The 26,756-nt window shown below is 50.0% G+C and overlaps 1 protein-coding gene across 5 annotated transcripts in view; it reads right to left on the reverse strand.

Moving 5' to 3' along the window:
* RNLS (renalase, FAD dependent amine oxidase) overlaps positions 1-26,756 on the reverse strand; it is a 277,680-nt gene that overhangs the window by 12,673 nt on the left and 238,251 nt on the right. For 2 of the 5 annotated variants that reach the window (XM_038576059.1, XM_038576056.1), the window contains one exon: positions 19,414-19,902. The exons of 2 other annotated variants lie outside the window; for them this stretch is intronic. In XM_038576059.1, the coding sequence (XP_038431987.1) occupies positions 19,724-19,902 (179 nt within the window). In that variant the 3' untranslated portion in view covers positions 19,414-19,723. Of the gene's footprint in view, positions 1-13,677; positions 13,933-19,413; positions 19,903-26,756 lie in introns of those variants that run through there. One more of the 5 variants, XM_038576058.1, reaches the window with a different exon arrangement.

Genomic DNA, 26,756 nt, shown 5'->3' on the forward strand with positions numbered 1-26,756 from the left:
ACAGAGCTCCGAGCAGGGCCTGACGCAGCAGCTACGAACACACTATTGTTAAGAAGTCGCTGTGACGTGGCACAGTGGAGACGCAGGGATCGCACGGGGAGAGTTTGAGTTTGAGCAGGGGCGTCGGGTCGGTGAGTCAGACGCCGCAGAGTCACGTGGAGGCTGCAGGGGGGCACGCGGGTCCCTGCGTGCCTGCAACAGCTTTGCTCATCAAAGTCGGCTCTAAAATCCTGCACCGGCTCAGTTTTCATACATTTGGATTTGAAGCGTGGCTGTTTTTCTTACTACGGATGCTGCTGGCGAGGACATGCTCACAGTCAAAGCGGATGCATGGCAGCTAAGGGAGCATCAGCTTCGGGCTTCCTCAGGCGAGGACCCCGTCTAAAATTTTATTTTATTTTTAATGAGGGCCGTGCCCCCTAATGTACAAGCCTCTGGCCCCCCGACAACGGGATCGCCCCGATCACCTATTGGGTGATAGGAACGTGGGGGCAGGTTACAGGTTCTGAAGTCGGAGCGGCCCTTGCTGCCTGGGTTAGTTTAAGCCAATTATTTCGGCACCGTGGCCTCATCTCTCCAGCAAGGGTCGTGGAAATACCGTCCTGACGGGGCTGTTCTCATTACAAGGTGACACCACGTGGCCTGCACGGTCAGTATCAGTCGTCACTGGTTTCTCTTCCCCTTTGGAGCTGGAGGAGGGCCCGGGGCTCAGGGGCGGCCTGAGCAGGGCTTGTCAGCCGTCCTGGGAGGACGCGCGTCGCGCCCACCTTGCCTTTGAATCCTTCTCCCGGCGTTTCCCAGCAGCCGCAGCTCGTGTTAGAGAATCACGGGGTAAACCTCCCGCCGCAGAAAGGGTGGCGTTTCGGAGGCTACGGAAGCTCCGGGGCTTCTTGGCCCCCCGAGGGCCTGCGTGACCGTGAGCCGAGAGGCCCCGCGTGGGCCGGAGGTCGCCTCCCGGGGGGTCACCTCCACGTGTGGCCTCCAGAAGCTGCTCGGGGAAGGCGGGTGGCCGGTGGCCGGGCGCTGCACGGAGCAGACCGCGGCCCGAGGGCCGTTTCTTCCTCCCACCGAGACGTCTGCGCTGCTGCGCAAGAGGCCAGCCCCACACCGCCTCGAGGTTGCCCCATCCTCCTTCTCCTCCGCTCCTTTCAGAGTTGTCACACCTGCACCCCTGGCTGACGCTCTCCAGGCCTGCATCTGCCCCCGGCGCTCTTTATCGCTCACGGGCATGGCCCTTCCACATCTAATCGCATCTCAGTGTCTGCTTTTCCGAGCGCCAAACCGATGCACCACGCACCCTATTTTTAATGAACTGCAAATCTCATGGAGTGAAGAGCCTGGCAGTCGGAGAGCTAGTCGAGGATGCTGCAAACCCAAGAAGCACCACAGAGGCGAGGCTGTGCTGGGCGGAGGGGTTGGGTCCCGGAGGAAACGCTAGCGGCATCTACTCTACCCCTAAGTAGCAAGTCCATACACCCTCCAAACTGTAGGTATTTGAACGGTACAGTCAGACCTTCACATTTTGGGTTTGAGGACATTTTAAAAAGGGTGACCAATGATGGAAAGGAGACATAAGAAGGGGGGATGAGGGGATCCCTGGGTGGCGCAGCGGTTTGGCATCTGCCTTTGGCCCAGGGCGCGATCCTGGAGACCCGGGATCGAATCCCACATCGGGCTCCCGGTGCATGGAGCCTGCTTCTCCCTCTGCCTGTGTCTCTGCCTCTCTCTCTCTCTCTATCTCTCTCTAAAATTTTATTTTATTTTTAATGAGGGCCGTGCCCCCTAATGTACAAGCCTGACTATCATAAATAAATAAAAAAAAAGAAGGGGGGATGAGAGGGGGACATAGAGGATCTGGATCTGGAGACTGGGAAGGGTAGGCGTGATCCGGTATCCCTGCAAGGGGCTCAAGGGCATCATTGGAAAGGATGAGAGCCAGCCAGGACCTGGCTGTTCTTGCAGAAACTTAGATCTCTCTCTCTCTCTCTCTCTCTTTTTTTTTTTGAGTTTTTTTTTTAATTGTTTATTTCAGAGAGAGAGCAGAGACAGCACAAGCGGGGGAAAGAGGGGCAGAGGGAGAGGGAGAGGCAGGCTCCCCACTCAGCAGGGAGCCCAACTTGGGGCTGGATCCCAGGACCCTGAGACCATGACCTGAGCCACAAGCAGATGCTCAGAGCCCCCCCCCCCGCCCAGATGCCCCCAGAAACTTGGATCTTAAGTTTAGTTGGGAGGGAAACTAAATCCTGTGGGTTGGTAATCACAGGGACAAGCTTTGGTGTGAGATTTGCCTGTAAGCGGGAACGGTCCTACGTATGGTTGGCAGCGGGAGGCACTGGCGATGGCGCCATGTTTTTATTAAGTGCTTTTCATAGACTTTGGAACTTACATTTCCGAATGTTCTCTCCTGCTTCAGGCATGTGGTTGGGAAAAAAAGCAACAGCCACTGACCAGATAAGGTCCTAATATGACACGGGGCAGGGAAAGGGTTGACTCCGTGGCCCCCACATGTTGTATCCCTCGATCCCTCTCTCTTTCTCACTGGAATGAGAGTCTCTGAAGGACAAGGACAACATATGTCACTTTTGTCCTCCGTGCCTACGTGGCACCTGCAATATAACAGCCGGTCTTGGCTACGGGATCGGGTGCTCTGGGGTTTAAATTCCATCTCTGACACTTTCCAAGATATTATGACATTAGTCACATCTGTTTCTTGTCTGTAAAATGGAGATAAGAGTACTAATGAGGGGCACCTGGGTGGCTCAGTGGGTTAACCGCCCGACTCTTGGTTTTGGCTCAGGTTGTGATCTTGTGGTTGTGGGATCGACCCCAGGTCCAGCTCCTCGCTCAGTGTGGAGTCGGCGTCAGATTCTCTCTCCCTCTGCCCCTCCGCTGCTCATGCAGGCTCTCTCTCTCTCTCTCTCTGTCTAAAATAAATAAATAAAATAAAAAATCTAAAAAGAAAAAGAGCACCAACGAGATGATGTGCATGAAGCTGTAGGCGTAGTGCCTGGGGGCAAAAGTCTTCGATAAGTAGGATTTACTGCTGCTACCACCACTGCCGTTATTACTACAGTATTGCTAGTGGCCTAAACCTACGGAAATCAGAGGCAAAAATTCTTCCTTTCTGGGAATAGCTCCACGACCGTTGCATAAATTAGAACAATCATTGCGTTCCTAATTTCAAGAGACTTAAATAAACTGAGTCAGGTTGGCATGAGCCAAACAAGAACTTATCAATTTGCAGAACTTAAAAGGCCAGGGCAGGGCTCAAAGCTCGAATGATGTCTTCGGGTCAGAATTTATCTCCGTTTCCTGGCTCCACCGTCCACTCTGTTGGCCACACCCTTGCCCTTCCTGTGGGGCCCCCACCAGCTCTAAGCCTTGTCCTACATGGTGGCACAGCTACGGCAGCTCCAGGGGCTGCTCTTCTCCCAATTTAAGTCTGGTGGGAAACTCTTGCAAGGCCCTGAGCCTCAACCTGATAGAATGAGTTCAGGCTCATCCTACCCCTACACCAGGTGCGTGGCCGAGCCCGTGGGAAGCGCTGATGAGCTCAGGCCTAGGACTCACCCCGTCTTCATCCAGGGCACAGCCCGCTCTACACTACAGAGACTTGGGATAGGGAAAGCGAAGCCTTCGGAAGGGAAGACAGTCGAGGTCGGGGAGATACTGACAAATGCTCACTAGAGTCCGCGAGTTGTCAGAGTCTGTGATAAAAGATGAGCGAACCTCAGGAACCATATCCTCCTTGGAGAAAAAAACAATATAATGCAAACTCCAGGTGCGTCAAATATATCAGACTTCTTGGGCCACTTTAAAAAATATTGGTAAAAAAAATAAAAATAAAAAAATAATAAAAAGTAATGGTAACCGTGAGATCGAAAAAAACGTTTCCACGCACAAGACCCTCGTTTGGCTTCACAAAGAATGGCCATGAGTTGACCGCTCTCCCAATAAATAAACGACGGGATTCCCGAGGACGGATTCCGTGCGTGTAAATAGGACCAGGGTGTGAGGTAAGGGCCTGGGCTTGAAAGCTTTTCATGAAGGTTTTCTTCCTTTCTCAACTCATTTTTTTCACTGCTTGTTGGACGCGGTGGCAGAGAACCAAAGTGATGGTGACATTGGCCAAGTCTGGGTTGTCATTCTCACCTGTCATCACCCCGAGGCTTGGCCTAGCTCGCGCCGAAACGGGGGACTTTGGGTCCGCAGGGTCAGATACGCCGTTTGCGTGATTGCCCCACAAAGGTCCAGGGACAGAAGCCACGAACGTCCGCGGGGTGTTCACAACAGGTCACCCAGGGGAGGCCTGTTGTGTCCTGAAGAGGTGCTCCTCCCGGAAGACGTTGACTTACATCCACGACAGTAGACATTGTTCCGTAACGTCCTCTGACCTCACTAGAACCCTTCATGTTTCTGGTGAAGGACTGAGAGAGGGGCCCCGACACCCGCTGAAGACAGAAGCCTTCCAAACTTCGAGGCCGTTTTCAGATTCTGGGACAGAGATGAGGTCTTCGACAAGAGGACAGCGGGGCCCGACACGCCCTGACGTCCGTTTCTCCGTATGCAACCTCTACCGGTTGACCTTGGAGCTCTTTGGTGAGTCTTCACGGAGGGATGCAAACTCGGCCTGTCTGAGCCCTCCTGTTGCCAGGACCCCGTCTACCGGACCGAGGTCAGGTGTGGTCTTCTGGCCTCTCCCCACACCGTCGCTCTGGGGACTCCGCTGGCTTTGCCGCAGGCTTCAGGTCGGGCCCTCCCAGGGCAGGCTGGTGTCCCTCTGCCTCAGTTACTGTCTTGGATCTCAGGGGTTCCTAAACTGGAAGTGGGGAGCTAAGCGTCTCCTTCGTGGGCTGTGAACGGAGAAGCTGTCTTGAGTGGGGAACCCATGTGCTGACCGGCTCCGTGCGCCCCCCGTGGTGAGCCTGGGGGGCTCAGCATCCCCTAGGACTCTCTGTGCAACGACTGGTCCTACAGCCAACGCTCCACCCCGTTTGCTGATTGGAACCCGGCGCCCACGCCTCCAGGCCGAGGAGCCCTGTGACATCCTGCCAGTTGGCGAGTGACCACATTTTTCAAATACTGATTAAAGTCTCACCACTGGACAGGGGCAGGTCCCATCCCTGCACCCAAGCAAACACCTTTCCCGATGACCCCAGCGGAGCCCCAGGAATGAGCTCATCTCCCGGAAGGGGTTCTTCCCCTAAACGTCAAACCTTGGTTTTGGGGAATACAACAAAAATTCCTTTGGAGTTTCTCTTCTCAGGCTTCTAGAGAGCCAGGCTCCTGCGTGCCGAGGTGGCCTCCAGGCCGTTCGTGCGCAAACTGCTCTTGGCCGGCTGGTGGCCTGTTTGATATTCTGAGGTCTAGCAAAGATTTAGCTCTCAGGGGTCACCGGGAGGTCGTGGTCTCAAGGATTTCCTCTGTTATTTATCTTTGGCTTGCGGTGTCGGCGTCGGAGCCCGCCTTGGAGAGCAGGCATTTCCACCGCGAGTGCACCGAGTCGGGCCTTTCGGTGCTCTGGTTTGGGGCGAAGGGTTGGCCTCCAGCGCTCGGAAGCGTCACTGAGTAAATCTGAGAGGAGCTAATTCTCTCCTCCTCTGACGAGCAGCCTCATGTCTGGGGGCTCGTCGGGGGCGCTTCCTAGATTCGGGTCCGGACAGGAATCGTCGTCTCGGTGAGGTTGGCAGTTTTTCGTTTGAGTCCTTCCACTTTCGGTTCCTGGGGAGACACTCCTGGGGCTCGAGAGGGAGGGGAGGCCGCTGAGCTCACGGGCCGGCGCAGCTCTGCACCTCCCACCCCCGGGCTGCTGCAAAGCTTCCCCGGGGCTCGCGGCCCCATGGCCCCATGGCCCCACGGCCCCACAGCCCCACGGCGGGACGGCCCTGCCCCGGTCGCTGGCAGGCTCGTGGCTCAGCTGGCTTCACGCGGGCTGCGGACAGCCGGCACCGTGGTCTGGGGCAGAAGAGCGGGGCTGCACCTGACCCTCACCTGCCCGGGCCTGCGCCAAGCCCGCAGCCCTCCGGCCCGGGACCCGGTGGCACATGCGCCCCTCTGCCCCGAGGACAGGCCCGGGCACGCCCGTCGGGGGACTCTGTGGGAGAGGCAGCCTGGGCGCTGGCGGGAGAAGTCCCAGGCACCCGGCCCTTCTGGGGAGCCCACTTGCCCCAGCCTCTCGGCCCCTCCGGCGTGGGACGGGGTGAGACCGTCGGGCACGGGGCTGAACAGGGCGACGGCAGGATGTGCTGCGCGAAACCCAGGGCACCAGGGCCAACGTGTCACGCAAGGAGGGCCGCTCCTCAGCAGGCGTCAGCAGTCCCGCTCTTTCTCTTTCTGTCATTTTAATTAAAATGAAGCCACTTTTTGGCCCACAAATGGCTGTCACAAACCACTTCTGAGTCGAAGGCCGTATTTTGAAGAGCGACACTGCGTCCGTGCAGATAAGCAGCACCCCAGGGCCCGGAGACGCTAGCTCAGTCTCGGGGCCCCAGACCCGCGCGTTGGGCCTGGGGACCGCGGTGACGGCAGGTTTTCCTCCCTGCGCGTCCCCAAGTGTTTGAATGGAGGGCCTGGCGCAGAGCAGGCCCCCAGTTGATGCTGGTTAAATAAATGAGCGGACGGAGAAGCAGGCCTGGTGATTTAGATTCGTGCCTTAGTCATCATCACTGGGTTTGACAGGCCTTTAATTCTCTCTTTTTTTATTTTTGTGGAGTCACATTTTACTTCAATATAATTTCAAGCTCATAGAAAGGATGCAACAGTAGAACAAAGATCCCCAGTTATCTCTCACCAAAATTTCTACTTTGGCTCCTTTTGTATACTCTCGCTCTCCCTTCCACCCCCCCCATTTAGTTATCTATCGATTATCTATTGTCTATCTATCAATTATCTATCATCCATCTGTGTATCTATGTATCTATCCCTACCTATTGGCCTAATATTTTTTTTTTCTGAGCCATCTCAGAGTTCACTGTGGACAAAACGCCCTTTTACTCTACTCAGGGTGTATTTTCTAAGAAGCTAGACCTTCTCTCCTGCAGGTTTACAGGACGAGGCCCGGTGGGCAAGGCTGGTCTCTGGTGACTCCCGCCTCCCTCCCAGCTGTTACGAGCTTCACTTGCTCTCCTGCTGCTCCTGGGCCTGGGCCTGCCCTCGGAGGCATCTTAAAACAGAGTCCATTAGCTGCCTGTTCGTTCATAGTAAAACTATAGAAAAAGTATAAAATAGAAAAATAGAAAACAAAAAAAGTACAAAAATCGCCTAAAATCCCACCACCATGAGCACCATCATTGGGATTTCAGGATATTTCCTTTCTTCACATACATCTACACCCAAATGCACATGACACACACCTTATGTTTTAGAAGAATGAAGATCAAAATATATTCTGGCCTGAATGCTACGTATTTTGGGTTTCTTCTCTTAACAATACATCGTAAGAATTATTCCGGATGGGCAAGTGTGCTTTTCAAGTGACTGCCCTCCATGCCACTGCTTTGATCTATCAGAATTTTTTCAACCTAGTAGTGTTGACTTAGACTATTACTATTATAATTAATGCTGGAATTACACATATTACAAATACGTCTTTGTCTGCATCCTTGATGATTCCTTTGAGCCGGATTCTTAGAAGTGTGATTACTGAGTCAAAAAACATGCTTAAGAAACCACATTGGATACGTACTCCCAGCTTACGACGCAGAGAGGCTGTGAAAAATTTAACTTCTGTCACTTTTGATCTCTTTTTAGAATTTAGTAATTTTTAAAAAGATGCCAATCTGCCTTTCACTGGGGTTTTTAACCTGCATGCTTTTGTTTACTCATGAAGCAGAACGTGATTTTATGTATATATATGAGTATATACTATTTATATAAACTTGTATATAAAGTATATGTTTACACATACCTACATCTCTCTATATACACATACACATGTGTATATATATTGATTACTTACTAGGCAAAACGTGTTTATATATATTTATTTGTGTGTGTATCTTGTTCCTCTTTTTTGGCCACTTCTGTTAAATCGGATGTTAAGTAGAACAGAAACATAATGAAAGGGGGCCTTACTCTCATAGATTTGTAAAAATGGCCTTCTCCCGGTTTCGTAAGAAATATCAATTTTTTCTCTTTTCTTCTTTTTTATTTTATTTTTATTTTTTTGTGTTTTTTTTTAAAGATTTTATTTATTTATTCACGACAGACACAGAGAGAAAGAGAGAGGCGAGACACAGGCAGAGGGAGAAGCAGGCTCCGTGCAGGGAGCCTGACATGGGACTTGATCCTGGGTCTCCAGGATCATACCCCAGGCTGAAGGCGGCGCTAAACCACTGGGCCACCGGGGCTGCCCTCTTTCCTTTTTTAAAAAAAATTGTGGTAAAATATGCACAACACCGAACTTACCGTTTTTAAGTGTACAGTTCTTTTTTAAAAAACGATTTTATTTATTCAACTGACACAGAGATACAGAGAGAGAGCACGAGCAGAGGGAGGGACAGAGGGAGAGGGAGAAGCAGATGCCCCACTGGGCAGGGAGCCCGACGCCGGACTCGATCCCAGGACCCCGAGATCATGACCTGAACCGAAGGCAGATGCTTCACTGACCGAGCCCCCCAGGCGCCCCTCAAGCGTACGGCTCTGTGGCAGGAAGCGCACTTGAGCTGTCCTGCAGCCATGGGCACCATCCTTCCATCTTCCCTCGCTGAGCCTGTGCACGCGCTCAGCACCAGCCCCCGTCCCCTCTCCCCACCAGCGCCAGCAGCCACCGTTCTGCCGTCCAGCTCTATGAACTGGACTCCCCTAGACACCTCGTCTAGGTGGACTGCACATATTTCATGACTGGTTTATTGCACCCAGCGTAAGCTTTTGGCCACGCTGTGCCTGGGTCAGCATTTCCTTCCCCTTGGAGGCTCCGAGACAGTCCGTGGTCCGGCGGGCACCTCCTGTTCTTCGCGCCTTCATCCGTCATGGAAGCTTCCACCTCTTGGCTACCGCGACTCAGGCCACCGTGGACTTGGGTGCACGAGTCCCTGCTTCCTCTTCTTCTGGGCATATGCCTGGAAGAGAGATTGCCAGCTCGGTCACGTGGTAATTCTATGCTTACATTTTTGAGGAGCCACCATGTGTTTCCACCGTGGCTGCCCCGCGTCGCGCTCCCACCAGCGTGCACGAGGGTTCCAATGTCTCCACGTCCTCTCTAGCACTTGTTACTTTCTGGTATGTTTTGCTTTGGTATGTTTGTGGATAACAGCCATTAGTGGCTGTGAGGTGGCATCTCATGGTGGTTATTTTCTTTTTTTTTTTTTTTTTTTTATAATCAATGTTATATGAGTAAATTTACTTTATTTTTTTTCAATTTATTTTTATTTTTTTTATTTATGATAGTCACACACAGAGAAAGAGAGAGAGAGAGGCAGAGACATAGGCAGAGGGAGAAGCAGGCTCCATGCACGGGGAGCCCGACGTGGGATTCGATCCCGGGTCTCCAGGATCGCGCCCTGGGCCAAAGGCAGGCGTTAAACCGTTGCACCACCCAGGGATCCCTATTTTCTTTTTTTAATCAAATAAAATATGACAGCTTGCCCTGATTTTCAGCAGCCAGAGGGGAAATTCAATCCGTCATTTGGTGGGAGGTTGTAGAGATTGCTCTCCCCACTTTCTAGAATCATACCAGTGCCTGGAGCTGGGAAATTAGAGGAATGGTCTCTAACTCAAAACCACCACAATAACCTGACAGCTCCCTGTCTACCCTCAGAGGCTCTTGGCTTCCAGGGAAGCTGTGTAGACGAAGTAGGCAGGATTCTGGCTCTACAGGGGCCTGGCCATCTCCCTGAGGGTCTCTCATCACGTAGGTTTTCCAATCTCACTCTCATCCCAACCTGGGCCCGCCTATTTTAATCATGGGAACACTTTATCAACTGGCTTTAAGGTAGTCTCACAATATTTCTCTTTTATTAATTTTCAAATTATTATTTAAGACAGAGAGGGTACAGAAAAAAATGCAACATATTCCCTTGAACTCACAACTCAGTTTTAATACATTTTAACATCATGTTTTGTAAAAAACATACAAGCAGGGTAACCCGGGTGGCTCAGCGGTTTAGCACTGCCTTCAGCCCAAGGCCTGATCCTGGAGACCTGGGATCGAATCCCATGTCGGGCTCCCGGTGCATGGAGCCTGCTTCTGCCTCTGCCTATGTCTCTGCCTCTCTCTCTCTCTCTCTGTGTGTCTCTCATGAATAAATAAAAAAAAAACTTAAAAAAAAGATACAAGCAAAAAAAAAAAAAAAGATACAAGCATAAAAGAGACCCGTGCAAGGGTATTTATTACGATGTTTGCAATAGTAAAAATTTAAAGCAACTCAATGTCCATCAATGGGGAAATGGAAAAATAAACTCATAGACTCATAAAATGGAAGAGTGTTACAGTAATGAAAGTGGATAAACTAATCTATGCATATCAACACGGAAAAATTTCAAAAATATAACAGAGGGGGAAAGTTCTAAATGACTATATAGATTATGCTGTAATTTAGAAACTAAAAGAACATTACCATATTTTTATGAAAACAAAGCAAAGTATAAATATACTAACATAATTTAAAAGTACCAACATAATTTGAAAAAAAGATATAAATAATAAAAAATAAAATGATACAATTTTAAATATGGGAGTAGTTTCCTTGTGATGGAAGAGAGCAACTAAAAGGGAATAGAGACAGGATTTCTATCTGTATAATTTGTAATTCCTGAAAAAATAAAATGAAAATACCAAAATTTTAACCTTTGGTAAGGAGTTTTCTCTATATTAAAGATATTATACTTTTACTATTAATAATTTCAAAGTGGTATTTTAATAATTGGTCTGTAAACCTTTAGTATCTTTTTCTAAGAGTTTTAAATATCTATGTCTTCCTCTATTTTTTAGGGGGGATGCATATTTGTTTATTTACCCATTTAATGCATTTGGAAGTTATTGTAATGCATGGTATAAGGATAGAACCACGTTTGACTTCTTTTTTTTTTCTTTCTCCTTCCTTCCCTCTTCCTTCTTTCTTTCTACCAAAGAGATAACCAAATTTCCTGAAATCATTTGTTAAATAATTTGTCCTTATTGGTTTTGAATGCTCCCTTTTCACATTGAATGCTTTTACAGCCATTATTTTCATTGATTTGTGTCAATTCTAGAACCAATGGTCAACTTTTTTATTTATCCAATTTTACAATATGTCTGAAGAGCTGATAAGTCCCACATATATGACCTTCTTGCTCAAAAACTATTAGCTATTTTCACCTGTTCATCTTTCCCAGGTGAACTTTAGAATTATCTTTTTGTCTTAAAAAGGTCCATTGTTGTTATGTTTAATTCATAAATTGATTAGAGGAAAGTGAAAAAAGTAATGATATTCACTATTCCCCTTCATGGATATGGTATATCTTCTGACTTATTCAAGTGCTTATAAAATATCATTTGGCAATCAATCAATTCAGGATCCCTAGCCATGTCTCATTAATTCCAGAAGTGAGTTAACCTGAATTCTCTAGGAGTATAATCATATTGATGGCAATCCTAACTATTTTGTCTTTCTTTCTTTTTTTTTTAAGATTGTTTTATTTATGAGAGAGGGAGACAGGGAGGGAGGGAAGGAGAGTGAGAGAGCAGAGGGAGGAGCAGAGAGAGAGGGACAAGCAGACTCTGTGCTGGGCACTGAGCCCCAGGTGAGGCTCCATCCCAGGACCCTGAGATCACAACTTGAGCTGAAACCAAGAGTCAGAAGCTTAACCGACTGAGCCACCCAGGTGCCCCCTATTTTGTCTTTCTTTCCATATGGTCACATTAAAAAAAAAAAAAAAAACTATGCTCCATGCCTTGATGCAATCCTTAGAAATTTCAAGACGCTGATGTGAGGGTTTTTGACTTCTTCCCAATTTAATGTAGATGGTTCCACTGATTTGTTCCTAATTGTGATACTTGTTAACAGTTTTAGAATAGTCTATCCCTCTAAGTTGCATCCCCCTTTTCTGAGTTTACCATAAGCCTTTACCAGTAATACATGTTAATTTTGTGATATAATCGTCAGTGTCCATTGAAATAATTGTTAAGGTTTTTATTTTTGCAACTATTAATATGGATTATCAAATGAATGGATTTCCTAAATACAGGCATACCCTGTTAGGTCCTTTCTATAATGTAGAACTTACTTTTCTCAATTAAGTGACATTTGCTGATTTCTTTTCTCCACCATGGTCTCTGCACCATTAACATTTTGTTTTCTGGCCATCTTTTGGTTTGCATCAGATAGTTTGTTTTCCAAAGGGTAAATAAGCATGGCTTGTTGTAGTGGTTAAGACATGGTGTGTGCGTTTGAGGTTGTGATTGTCTTACAGGAGTGAGTACTACACTAGGTCTAACTCTCATCTTTAAATCAATTCTAATGAAAGAATACCAAGAAAATGAAAATGTAAGCCAACAGACTTTCACTGTCCATTGCAGGTAGGTAATAAATCACAGTAGCAGCATTCGCTGCCATGGGAGCTATGCTGTTTGCATGGGGAAAGCATCACGTCCCCCACTCTGGTGCAAGCACACCAACTACACAGAGATGGACCATTGTAAATGCTGTATTTCCAGAAGTTCCTTCTGGCTTTTTTAGAATGTAGTGCTCATCTTCACTAAAACATTTTCTTCTTCTTCTTTTTAAAGATTATTTATTTATGCATGAGAGAGAGAGAGAGAGAGAGAGAGAGGCAGAGACACAGGCAGAGGGAGAAGCAGGCTCCTTGCAGGGAACTCGATGCAGGACTCGATCCCGGGACCCTGGGGTCACGCCCTGAGCCAGAGGCAGATGTTCAACCACTGAGCCACCCAGCTGCCCCTAAAGCATTTTGCTCTTTTAATCATTTACTTATTCAACAAAAATATATTCAGGGTCTACTATGTGACCTACCATATGCTAGGTGTTGGGGAAATATTTTAGATAATTTAGACATGATCACTATCCTTACAGAACTTGCTTACATATTCCTAAGTAAGACCCAAAGTTTTTTCATTCTCATTTTTTGTACCTTGTCAGAATTTATGAATTGTTTTCCATTTCCTTTGCTACATGTTTTAAGTACATAATCTAGCTTCCTAATTGCTGATGGTCTGAATGTTCTTGAATTAGTCATTCAATATGTGCCGGGCATGATTCTGGATACTGGGGATTCCATAGTGAAGGAAAAAGACAAAAATCTTGGTCCTCATGGAGCTTGCTATATTCTAATGAAATCTCAGTTCTAAAGCTTTGCAAGATTTATTCAACTTTCATATGCTACGTGTACCATATACCATAATATGTGATGTATAGGCACTAAAAAAAAAAAAAAAAAAGAAAGAGAAAGAAAGAAAAGAAAAGAAAAAGTGAACCAAGCATTCTGGAAAGACATCAGTGTAGAAGTTGGTACAAAAAAAGGGATTTGTGGCTTAATAATTATTAAATTGAAATTCACATAAGCTCCCTCTCCAGGTAATTCAATTATCTGTAGTCTTAATGAATTCCAATATATAGGTCTCCAGCTTTTCAGGTAGGATATTAAAAACAGACTCAGCAGGCTTCTGTAATCTGGCTCATTACTTTGCTCGAATTTTTGGCTTCGTAGGCAGAAACCTTTAAATAGTAGGCAAAATGATGAGAAGTGAAGCGCAAGTGTTTATTAGGCAGTTTCAAATGGTAGAGCAGCTCTCCCACATCTTCCCACCTCCAAATAAGGACTTGCCAAATACCGGCAGGCAGCGTGAAGTACCGAGATCACCTATTGACTCTGAAGAGGAGCGATGCTGGGGGAGGGTCGGTACCGCCGTGATTTCCTCCTCTACTGGGGACAAGGCTGGTACAATTTTGTTCTACGGGATCATTCTGTATCAGCACTGTTTCCCTTTGGTATTTGCTAAAATTAGAATAAGAAATGTTAATTAGTTGAATTCATTCGTTTGCTGGATCAACAGATTTTTACTGTGTACTTCCCGTATGTCAGGCCCCGCTTCTGTGGGTCTTGTGGTTTGGGTGGCAAGTAGATGCTAAATGAGTAAGTACACACGCGAGTGGTGTCACAGGGCGGGAAGAGCCGATTGGCTGGAGGGAAGCCGGGTGCCCCGTAAGTCAAGGAGCACAGCAAGAAGCCATAGGGCATTGATGCATTCGTTCACTCAAGAGTCAACAAGGATTTCTGAACAAAAAGGATTTCTGACTCTGAGCCCAAACTTGCAGTGGCACCTGAGCACAGTCCCCAGTGAGCTTCACAAACACTGGCCTGGCTCCCCAGCCGAGTCTAAAGCATCTCTACTACTTGCAAATGCAGTGGTGGTTGGCCAGATGGCTGTTTTCCTAAGTCACAGTTCACTAATGATAATAGTAACGCCGACAGCTCAAATTTATCGAGCATTTTCTAGCTGCAAGGCACGAGCCAAAGCCCTTACATTGATACTCTATAAGCCTCAGAGTAATCCTAAGGTGGGTAAAATTAGTATCCTCATTTTACTGGCGAACACCCTGAGGCTTAGAGACCTAAGGAACTGGTCCAAGATCGCACAGCTAGTAAGCAATGGTTTCGACGTGTCATGGAGCCACCACAGTGTCACGGAACCTGCCAGGGATTGAGTTTCATTTTTAAATGAAGGCCGAGGACGGGAAACGCATCTGTATCCTCGGCCAAACATGTGAAGAACGTGAAAATAACCCACTTCCAGTTTTCACAGCATTTCAGAGTAAATAATCTGAAGGATCCCGTGGAAGCGTGCAGGTTTTTGCACACAGGCTCGCGGAGGAGAAGGCACGGTTCACTGCAGAGAATGGGCCGACACTGTACGCCTGCCCTACTCCCGGGAGCCGCCCACCCCGGCTTCCTCCCAAAGTCCGCATCGAGCAAGCCACCTTATCCCCCCAAGTGACAGGGGTCCACTTACCAACCTGGAGCAGAACGAGAGAAAGTGGCCCGGAGCCGGTCTCAGGTAGACACCGCCGTTCCGTTACCCGAAGGTTTGAAGAAACCCGGAGCTTTTCAGCTTGTGTGTGGCCGCGTATCTGCTCTCAGCACGCTCGCTCGCTCGCTCGCCTTGCCGTCAGCTCTCCCGTGTCCCACGTAAATGCAAAGGACACTGGCCCTCACGGGAGCCTGCAAGCACCAGGAGGCTCTGCTTCTCCTTTCTCCTCCTCCCATCGTCTTTTTAAGCCCCTCCTGTGTGTCCAGCACCCTGCGAGGGTTGTTTGCATATTCACGCCTCCCAACAATCTTTGGAGTTAAATGAGATAAAAATCCTTGAACTCATTCCTCAGATGATGAAGCAGGCTACGAGGTTGTTTAAGGGCCTCAAGGTCACACAATGAGGCGCAAAGTCTGGATTAAAACTCGGATCTGTCTAACTCCAGAGGATGCGCTCTTAACTGCAAAGCTGCCCGCGTGCCTTAAAGGCTTTACAACGAGGCCTAGGATCAAGGAACAATGGACCAGATGTGTGGATCTAAGATAAGCCTGTATTTACATAAAGTGATAGGGCTGAGATTTAGAGGTTCTTAATCTGGGGTTCACAGACCTCTGAGCGTCTAAAAATAGATGGCGAGGCCTGCAACCCTCCAGAACAGGAGTCAGCAATTTTTTTTTCTTAAAGGACCAGATGGTAACTCTTTCAGGCTTTGCAGGTCATACGGTCTCTGTGGCAACGCCCACCCCTACTGTTGCAAGGCAAACACGGCCAGAGACAACGCACACGGATGGGCAAGGCTGTGTTCCAATAAAACTTTATTTACAAAACCAGGCAGCTGGCCAGCAGACTCCAGAACAGGGCGACGAGTCTATGTGTCTATGTGCATTTCTGTTGTCACTCTCAGGAGAAGATCCACAGCTTTCTGTAGTTCCTCATGAAGATTCAAACACCCCGGGGGGCTACGAACTGGTCTAAGTGGCCTCCGAGCCCCTCCAAACATGGACATCCCAGGTTCCTAGGACTCTCCGTGTGTTACTGTTTTTATTTTATTTTATTTTATTTTATTTTATTTTATCTTATTTTATTAATTTTTTATTTTATTTTATTTTATTAATTTTTTAAATTTAATTAATTAATTAATTAATTTAATTTTCTCCGTGTGTTCTGAATGGACACGCTCTTCAGGGCTCCGTCTGCCGAGCAGGCCCACCTGCCGCAGGCCGCTGGGAACCCTTCCGCGGATCATCGCCACTGTCCGTAGAGGAGGGAACAAAGACCGTAGCACGTTTCAACCTTCCCTGGCTCCCCTGGCTGGATGGCACTGGCTGGAGCACAGGCCCCTGCCCAACGGGAGCCGGGCAGCTCGGGGCTGTGGCAGCTACTCTGAGGTCTGCCGGGCCTCTGTCTTCTTCCCGCAGACGACACTCTGGGTTCCACGGGGCCCTTCCCCGCTGGGGGCACTCACCTGTCTGCACCGCAGGCACGGGCAGCGTAGACTACCAGAGTCAGCCGGGTCAGCCGGGGTTTGGGGCGCAGGGAGGGCCGCTCGCTGTAGGGCGTGCTTGACGGACACACGTCGGCATCCGTTCAGGGACCCCCTTCCCAGGGCAACCTAGTTCTTTCTTTTACGGCTCCCAGCTTCTTGAGCTAGAGGATCTTATTCGCTGCCTGTGATGACAGCGCGTGTACGTTTGCCCTGCCTGCCGCTCCAGGGGGCACTTGTCCGCCCCTACCTGGAATCTTTGGGTGGACATCGCGGACTATGCTCCACTGCGTCCAGCACGGAGCCCGGAGCCACGCTTTGCGTAGACCCGTGTGGGTTCTTAGCACTGAGATCCCTGGGAGCGATCGTCAGCTTTAAATTCTCGCATTACTTCTGAAAATCAAAATAAGGATTGTCCTGACCAACTCGAATAAAAAGTCAGATTGTTTAAAATTTTAGGGGAGGGGGAGGGGGGGAAAATACTAAAACAGGGAACCGCAAATACTAGGAATGCCAACGTGATTGCGCTCACGTTCCGGGTTTCTGAGAATGGAGGACTGGGCACGGCGGGAGAAGCGGGAGGCAAAGCAGAGGTGGGAAGGAGAGGACAGAGGGCAGGGGAATGGGAGCGGGGACAGGTGTGCAGAGGGCAGGACAGGTGCACAGCATCCCCGGGACCGGCGATTCCTCACAGCGAGCGAGGGAATGAGCCAGCAGGTGGGAATCGCGGAGTATCAGCCGCGGAGCCTGGACTTCTGGAGCCTTTAGCCCCTTTCAGACGCACCGAACATCACCTGAGCGTGCGTGTCGGCTCCCGAGGCGAAGGCGGGCTGGGTGGGCCGCACGGTGGGGCCGGACCGGCGGCAGCCAAGACCCCAGTCCAGCCCTGAGGGCCGGCCGCTGCCGCAGCGCGGTGCCCTGGAAGTGGAGGCGGCCTGCAGACACGAGGGCTCCGCCTCTGGCGTTTCCGTTGAGTGTATTACGTGCACAGTGTGTCCCCGTCCGGGCACACGCACGTATGTGTGAGCATATCCTTTACACAGAACACACGTGGTGGGCACCTACTTGGGTGAATATAGACACGTATGTACTTGGATGCGTGTAAAACACCAGATGAATGTACAACTGACCTTGTTCCTTCTACTCACCAAGGTGGTGGGTAGGCAGGGGGCGGGGATGGTGGCATTTTGCACAGAAAGCTTGGTGACTCAATGAAGGGTCCTTTCTTCCCCTCAGCAATAGCTGGTCTGGGATTACTACTGCCTTCCCGATGTTTTTAGACATACTTCTCCGCTTCAGAAATGCCAACGGTGAAAAATACCCTTCCATGGCTATAATTTGTCACCCTGGCTGCCTGAGCAAGAGGGACCTGCATAGACGCTTCAGTAATTAAGCTTTTCAACGCTGCATCATAAAGTCTTATTCTGGCGAAGGCTATATTTATCAGCTAACAAGTATTAAATCACCCCACTGCTCAAGCCGTTTCTCACTTAAATACGCTCCTTTCAAAACACAGCAGCTTTCCTTGGCTGGCTTGATTTAATAAAAGTTCTTGTTTGGAAATACCGCAGTGCTGTGTGGTCCTGTGGGCTGACGTACATCCTCCTCGGCAACTGCTCCAAACACTGCCGACCCCCATTTCCTGGGGGCGCCGGACACCCTGGCCCTGGGTATCTTAGGGCATCCCGGCCATCCGACGTTCGCGGCCCACTGGGATGCCTTCCAGCCCAAGATATTTTTCTGCCAATTCCAAGATCTGAAGGAACAGGCGTGGATGGAAATAAAGAACGCAAGCACTGGATACATTTTATTTCCTTATCCGGGCGGCAGAAAATTGGCCTTTTCTTTGCCGAGGTGGATCTACGCGTAAAATGACTTTTCAAAATGCCTAAAATAGTTCAGTACCAATGATTTACCTACTAAGCACGGTTGAGGCTTTGCCCGTAGGTGCCATAGATTTCTCAAAACAGATGCAGAAATATTAGGGAAACACATTTAAACGAGTGGATAATAGAAGTCCTCAGTGATGACCTAGAAGAATCTTTTCTTTAAGTAACTCGCCCCCGAACCCCACATAAGTATTTTTTTTTTTTTTTTTGCTCTTTTCTTTGGAGGATGCGCGTTCGTGAGACGAATAGAACATTGTTCTTAAAGCTCCAGGATGCTTTCGGTCAAATGGTTCCAGAGCTACGTTAGTCCAACACAAGACAGTTGGCACGTCTGAATGTCTTTTCTGCCACGCGTTGAGGGTAAAGCCAAAAGGAAGACAAATGTTAATCCAATGTGGGCCAAAACGATGAAAGAAATCTCAATATTGTTCATCTCATCATCCCAGAAGTCACATTCCGTGCCCTCTTCCGTTAGCGACAAGTAGCTTGTTTAGAAGGCCGGAGATCAATTTCTGTCCAGGCAGCGAGTGACGGGAAGCAGGTGGGTCACTGAAGCATGTGGGTGATATGCTGAACCAGTAAGTTGGCAAATATCGAACTATTTTAAGTGCATCTATTTTCCAGTTCAGTAAATTTTCTTGTTGTATTAAATTCATTAAGCCCGACGCGGTCGAAATGCCACAGCACATCCTGGAGAGCGCGTGAAGGGAACGCACCAGCCAACGGGCAGCAGAGGGTGAGGATCGATATATTCTCTCTCGGTTTCTATTTAACTTTTACCTTTCATGTTAAGACTGAATTTTTTTTTTTTAAGGTTAAAAAACCACCATATGACTTGGGAGAGTCGAGTTGCATCTGGTTATGTCGCGAAGATTCAAAGAGAGGTTTGTGGGTCCGTTGCCCTGCAAACCACAACGGTAGAGACGACATCTACGACCTGGAGTTCGGGATCGCTTAGTAACTAGAGAGACAGAGCTCACACTCTGTTGTCCACAGTTTGGGGGAACCTTGTAGCTCAGCGACAGGCAGGCACACCGAATCCGGGACGCATCTGAAGATTAAAAATGAGGCGCTGATAATAATAATCATTCTTTATTTGGAATGGAAATTTTCAAAAGAGCAAAGGTTTTGGAGCATGAACCGCTCCTTCGACTTGACACGCTTCCTGGGGACCAGTCGTCTAACGAAGAGTCGTCACGGCAATTCAAGACGCCGCGAAAGGTGTAGGGGACAAGGGGTTTTCATCCTAGCACGGGGTGCTGTAACTACCAAAATCATAAAAATCAATTTTATACCCCATATGGAAAACTTCCCAGTCACTTCTCTCAACAAAATAGAAAGCGAAATAATCAATAACGGGAAACTGTGAACACAAAACCCCGAAGCTCATGTAGAGGATAAAGACACAGGTGCTAAATATGCTTCTTTAAAGCTTCCACGACGCACAAGGCCGAAGTGATGCAGCCGTCGAAGTTGGACTGGGTAAACGCGTCCCCTCCACACACGAGGAAAGGCTTGACGTGAAGGGTCAGCTGGCCGTGGGAGTTGGCAGCAGCGTTTGTGACCTGAAAAAGCAGAACAAAAAACAACACGACGCAAAATAAAACAACACAAAAGGGTTGCAGTTGACGTTCTCTGCCTTCTTGCCCTGTGATGTCAACACTCACCTGCGAAGAGTTTCCTACCTGGAGAAAACGACACGGGTCACAGCACCGGGAGCCCTTAGGCCCCTCCCCTCGCCCAAGCATTTACGCCGACGTTCCCAAATGTTGACATTAATTTCAAACTTAGTGGATCATGATACGTGCGCTCCACCACTGGGAAGTACGGTGTCATCGTCATCATTGTTGTCTCACAAGGGGGAAGATATTCATGAAACCATTTGCCAGTTACGGAGTCGCTGCTACGTGCCAGACAAGGCGAACAGAGACGAGATCGGGGACCGTGTCCTGGAGGAGTGTCCAGCTCAGCGCAGGCTGCAGGCACACAACAGTGTGTAAGGGCTAAGACACGGTGGACCGGCGGGTGCGGTGGGAACACCCGGGGGGTGCCTGGCCCAGCACACCTGCATGGAGAGGCCTCAAGCAGGAGGTGATGCCTCGTTTCACTTGAGTTCTGATGGATGCATCCGAGTCTAAGAATCAGGGATGCGGGATGCCCGGGTGGCTCAGGGGTCGAGCATCTGCCTTCAGCCCAGGGTGTGATCCTGGAGACCCGGGATTGAGTCCCACATCGGGCTCCCCGCAGGGAGCCTGCTTCTCCCTCTGCCTGCGTCTCTGCCTCTGTCTGTGTCTCTCATGAATAAATAAATAAAATATTTAAAAAAAATAAAAGAAAAAAGAAACAGGGATAGGGCTTTCCAAAGAGAATGAGCAGCAAGCATGGAGGCCCCACAGTCCACGGGCAAGAGAGAACACAGTGTGTTCTGGAAACTGTGGGACTGTCACACTGTGTGCGTGGGGTAGAGGGTGGCGCTAATCAGAGGAGAGGCAAGGTGAGAGGCACTTAGTGTTTCAAAATTAAAGCATATAATACTTATAAACACAGGGTCACTAAAAATATACAGTTACTACTTCCAAGGGGAGCCTGGCAGTTCCCTTGGTGGGGCGCCCGACTCTTGGCTCAGGGCAGGATCAGGGTCCTGGGTCGAGCTCCACGTAGGGCTTCGTGCTCAGTGGGGAGTCTGCTGGAGATTCTCTCCCTCTGCTCCTCCCCACACTTGCATGGGCAATCTCTCCATAAAATAAATAAATCTACTTTTTTTTTTAAAAAAAAAAGAATAATGATATCCCTGTACAGCTTCAGGGGATGCCGTACACCGTGGCAGTTCTGTCTCTTACACGATATTTTCATGGAAAGTAATGAGCTAAGGCCCATGAGGATTTGTTTATTTAAAAATTATCCTCCCCCCTAAAAAAAATTAAAAAAAATTATCCTTCCCCAAATCAAGAAACATAACACACGCTGTCTGACCAAGGGGCTGAGATGTGGTTCTGGATGGGCTGAGCTAGTACGTGCTTTTGTGATTTCTTAAAACCAGAAGAAGTTTGCATAGATTTTTTTTAAATGTATAAACCATATTGGGCTTTAAAAAGATTAGGTACAATTAGTTCTTTGTTGAGTCACTAAAGGTACCAACGTTTAACATCCTGCGTTGCTCAGGAACAAATATAAGATTTTAAGAGCATCTTCTCGCTTTTCCAGAGGTACCTTGATAGCAGCAGCGTCTTTTGTACGCACTGTAGGTAATCTTTTTTTTTTTTTTAAAGATTTTATTTATTAGAGAGAGAGAGGGAGAGAGAGAACACGTGGGGCAGGGGGAGAGGGAGAAAGCATCCCCCGCTGACCAGGGAGCCCAACATAGGACGCGATCCCAGGACCTGAGATCATAACCTGAGCCCAAGGCAGACGCTTCACCCACGGAGCCCCCCAGGCACCTCCTGTAGATGATTTTTTCAAACAATTATGCCACAGGGGGTGCCTGGGAGGCTCAGTTAGTCACGTGTCCGACTCTTGACCTCAGCTCAGGTCTTGATCTCAGGGTCTTGAGCTCAAGCCCTACATTAGGCTCCACAGTCAGCATGGAGCCTACTTAAAAATTATGCCACAATTGTATTACGTTCAACTGCAATTTGATTTTCCCCAGCTTCATTGAACTATGATTGTCAAATAAAAATCATATACATCTAAGGTGTGCCGCTTGGTGTTCTGGTACACGGACACCCCAGGAAATCGTCCCCATAATTAAGCTAATGTACCCATCAACTCACATAATGTCCTTCCTCCCTTCCCTCCTTCCTCCTCCTTCCTTCCTTCCTTCCCTCCTTCCTTCCTTACCTTCCCTCCTTCCTTCCTTCCTCCTTCCTTCCCTCCTTCCTCCTTCCCTCCTTCCTTCCTTCCTCCTTCCTCCCCTCCTTCCCTCCTTCCTTCCTTCCTCCTTCCTTCCCTCCTTCTTCCCTTCCCTCCTTCCTTCCTTCTTCCTTCCTTCCCTTCCCTCCTTCCTTCCTTCCTTCCCTTCCCTCCTTCCTTCCTTCCTCCTTCCTTCCCTCCTTCCTCCTTCCCTCCTTCCTTCCTTCCTCCTTCCTTCCCTCCTTCTTCCCTTCCCTCCTTCCTTCCTTCTTCCTTCTTCCTTCCTTCCTTCCTTCCTTCCTTCCTTCCTTCCTTCCTTCCTTCCTTCCTTCCTTCTTCCTTCCTTCCCTCCTTCCTTCCTTCCTTACCTTCCCTCCTTCCTTCCTTCCTCCTTCCTTCCTTCCTTCCTTCCTTCCTTCCTTCCTTCCTTCCCTCCTTCCTTCCTCCTTCCTCCCTTCCCTCCCTCCTTCCTTCCTCCCTCCCTCCCTCCCTCCCTTCCTTCCTTCCTTCCTTCCTCTTCCTTCCCTCCTATGCTTCTGACTTTGTTTCAGATGCTGCGCATAAATGAGCTCATGCAGTATCTGTCTTTCCGTAGCTAATACTCTTGAAATTAGCTGAAAAGATCTTTGAGTGGCTAAAACAGACAGCACAGCGTGCAGACACGACACTAAAGCAGACTCGGATGTTCAATCAGAGCCTTTAAATTCCTACTTTATTTTATTTTTTTTATAAATTTATTTTTTATTGGTGTTCAATTTGCCAACATATAGAATAACACCCAGTGCTCATCCCATCAAGTGCCCCCCTACTTTATTTTATTTCAAAAAATAGTAAACATTTATTTATTTGAGAGAGAAGAGAGAGCGTGCTCGTGCGAGTGGGGGGAGGGAGGGGGCCAAGTGGACTTTGTGCTGAACGTGGAGCCTGATTTAGGGCTCGATCTCACGACCCTGAGATCACGACCTGGGCCGAAATTAAGAGTCGGGCTCTTAGCTGACTGGGCCCCTCAGGTGCCTCTAAATTGCTACATTAGATAGAATTTAAATAAATTGGGTTATTTGATTTGTCAGTGAAACACTAAAGGAAGAAGAAAACCATGATTTTGGAACGTGATAGCTGATAGTCTGCAAAGAAGGGGCGCTACGTAAACATTTAAAGACCAGACAATAACCACGCAGAGGCTGGAGAGTCGGGGGCCACTGAATAGAGGGGCGAATAATTTCTGAGTCTCGATCGGACTTGCGGATGCCAGCTAGGTTTCCCTGCAATCCTAATGCTCACGATGACGGCCCCAATGTCCGAGAACCAGTTCTAACATGCATGAGGTATCACTTACCAGCATTTCTGCAATGTTCACCGCGTACCAGTCGGGTTACACGGGCGCCCATTTGGTGAACACGGCAGCCCTACGAGGGGGTTACTGCTACTGTCATTTATTAGAGGAGAACACAGAGACTCCGAAAGATTGCCACCCACCCGAGGACAGAGAGCTAGGAGATGAAGACAGACTCAAAAGGAGCGAGTGGACTCCAGAACTCGCCCTTCCAACGCTTCCAGAAACGTTTCCCATGAAGACTTGGTTTCAGTAGAACAAACAAAAATGTCTGATAATCACTGATCGTTTCACACATCTGGGAAATTCATACAAGCGCTTGCTTCGGCAGCACACATACCAAGATTGGAAAATTCATATAATGGGGTGACTCGTCCATGCACATATACACGTACGCACGTACACATAACACAAAATAACGGTTGTACGCATATATGTGTGATTTTTAAAACAAGACAAAAATGTCTGATGGTCTTGCAGCTTAATGCATCTCGGAAATTCACACAAATGGGGCGACGGGTCCATACGCATCCATGTACACACACCCGTGAGTCTACGCATGACCCCCCCACACATAGATCTCCATTCGTGGAAGTCCTGACACATTCCGGTTGATGTCCCCGTACAGATAAACCACGACACCACTGGATGTTCATAAGTATTAAGCAGGAGAGAGCACGCGGGACAAAGTTCTGCCCGGGGGGAGCTGATAATCTACTGGAGCTGTGTGGTTGCGTCTGGCGGGCGCCCAGTGCCAGCTGCTGGGTCACACGGCCGATGGCGGGGCTGCTGAGGAGCCAGCCTGCAGCCTGCAGGACATGAGTCCCGCTGCATTTAGGTGCACTCGCCCACTTTGCAATCACCCAACGACGAAAATATGGATGCGGAGTGCGTGCCCCAGGCTCCTTGCCCCGAGTCGAGGGCCTGCCGCGGGGAGCACGCGGGTGCCAAAGCCACGGTCTCAGGGCAACGCCGCCCCGGGCTCCCTTCCAGCCACAGCGAGGGCCCGCAGCTCAGGGACCGTGTCGGGGGGACGGCGGGGCTGAGCCACCACCGGAAATCTGGCTGCCTCGGCCCCCACGGGAAGTGGCGGCTCCGAGAAGCCTCGTGCTGCACAGGCGGGAGCCGGGGCCGCTCAGCTGTGTTTCTCTCTGCCTCGGCGATGAATTGGAGGCAGAGAGAGCAGATCTACCCCACGGGAATGGGTGCTGCACCTTCCAGGCCCCTGTGGACGAACAGACCCTCCCCGCGCCACACGGAAGGCCCGTGTGACCGCGTCTTACTCCAGCCCCGTGTCTTGGCTGCCGTTCGCCTTTGCCACGTGTCCCGTCCACACGTGCTTCTTTGTCGTGTTTCTGTGACTTCGAACGAGGATGCTGCACCGCCCCCTCTTCCCTGCCAAGGAAAGCCTCCCGCCCCCCCGAGCAGCACAGATGTCACCTGCCCCCTGAATCCTCTTGCTCCGCCAGGCATGGTAGGTGCCTTTCCAGCGTGTTATTTTACCTATGAGCTTAGTCGTCGCTTTGCACCGTAATTATGCCCGGATTCGCCTCCTTTCCTGGACGGCAGGTGTCCAGGAGCAGCGGCCGGGGGGACTGGCTCGTATCCAGGGCGGGAGGGGGCTGAGTCTACAAAGAAACCAAACCGCAATGCTGGACACACAGTTGATCAGACGAAGGTCTTCGCAGAGAACCATCTACGCGAGAAGGGCTATTCGGAGGCTCCCACTGGGCAGAAACTCAAACAGAGGAGGAGCTGCTGTTACGAGAATGCTCCCCGGGCCGAGCGGTGCGGCGCTGTCGTCTGGTTGCGGCCCAGAGCAGCTCGTGGGGCACGTGTGACGTGGAACCACACAGAGCTGCTGGTTCCCGAGGCCACAGATGGCCGGTGTCGCCCATCTTCACACCGCGGAGCCCAACGGGTTCTTTGTATCCTGATTATCAGCGGTGAAGACACACGCAAAAGGTCCCTTTGGCGTGAGAATGAAATCAAAGATGAAAAATAAGACGAGCGCACAAGAAGGCTAAAGCGACTTCTAAATGGGGGTCGCCCACCGAGGGAGGGTGATAAGCAGCGGAAAAATAAAATGAAATAAAAATCCCGCGGCACAACGACCACGTGCGTCCTTCCTTGCACAGCGACGTCGCAGCGGAGCCAGCCCTCGGCCGCCGGGCCCCACCCGCGCAGGGCCCTCCTGCTGCTCCGCCTGCACGGCCGTCCTTTGGCTGCTCTGTTCTCGCTGTGACCCCGCTGGGCCCCCCGTGTCACCCGTGTTGCCACGTGAGCGAGGCGAGGGCTGAGGCCTCTCCAACTCCAGTCCTCGATGCGCTGCCAACCTCGGAAGAAAACCGCAGGCGGCATTTAAACAGCCGGGCTCCTGCTACTGCACCCCTGCACCCCTCGTCGTGCACATGGTCGCATCCCACTGAGGCACCGTCCCCGGAGGCGGCACCAATGGGGAAGAAGAATGACACGGAGCTTTCTCCTTGCCGGAGCAGTTGCAGCCTCAGGGCTGGCCTGCCGGGGGCCCTTCCGCAAAAACAGAGGGAAATATGAGAGGAACACGGCTAGGCCTTCCCCAAAGCGTCTCCGCGCACTCGGGGGGCCCGCTCCACGCTCTTCCCCACGTCGGGGTCCCCTGGGGCAAGGGCGACATGGGCCGCTTCTTACGTGACGCCCCACGGAACGGTACTTGCTGGCATCCTCCCTGAGCCTGGAGAGCCAGCTGTCTGGCAAGCTCAGGTCGTGCACTTTCTCTGCGGCGGGGACGGAGGGTCTCAGACGTGACCGTGCCTCGCACTCTTTTCTCAAACGGTCCCAAGTAATTTGTCGGTTAAAATATCAAGGGGTTGCAGCCCCCCCTCCCTGTACTCCAGCCAAATAGCCGAGCTCCCCTGCGTGGAAACAGCCCCCCGACCGTAGCCCCCCGACCTGGTGTAGGTGCCAACCCGGCCGCGTCTCACAAGCCGTGACATGTGGCTAACCGGGTCGGGGCCCAGGTGATGGGCGGTGAGGAGGGCCTGACGGATGAGCCCGGGTGTCGCAGGACCTGATCCATCACTGAATTCTCTCCGAAACTAGGGTAGAAACGGAGTAAGGGAGACGTGTGGGAGCCCGGACCGTGGATCAATGCACGGCAAGCCCAAAGGCAAGGAGCGGCAGGGCCTCCGGAGCCGGGCTCCCTGGTGACGCCGCTCGGGCCCGGCTCTGCCGCGGGTGGCTGCTTCGGAACCCCTG

This window comes from Canis lupus, chromosome 26 (genome assembly GCF_011100685.1).
Source record: "Canis lupus familiaris isolate Mischka breed German Shepherd chromosome 26, alternate assembly UU_Cfam_GSD_1.0, whole genome shotgun sequence".
Classification (NCBI taxonomy): Eukaryota; Metazoa; Chordata; class Mammalia; order Carnivora; family Canidae; genus Canis; species Canis lupus.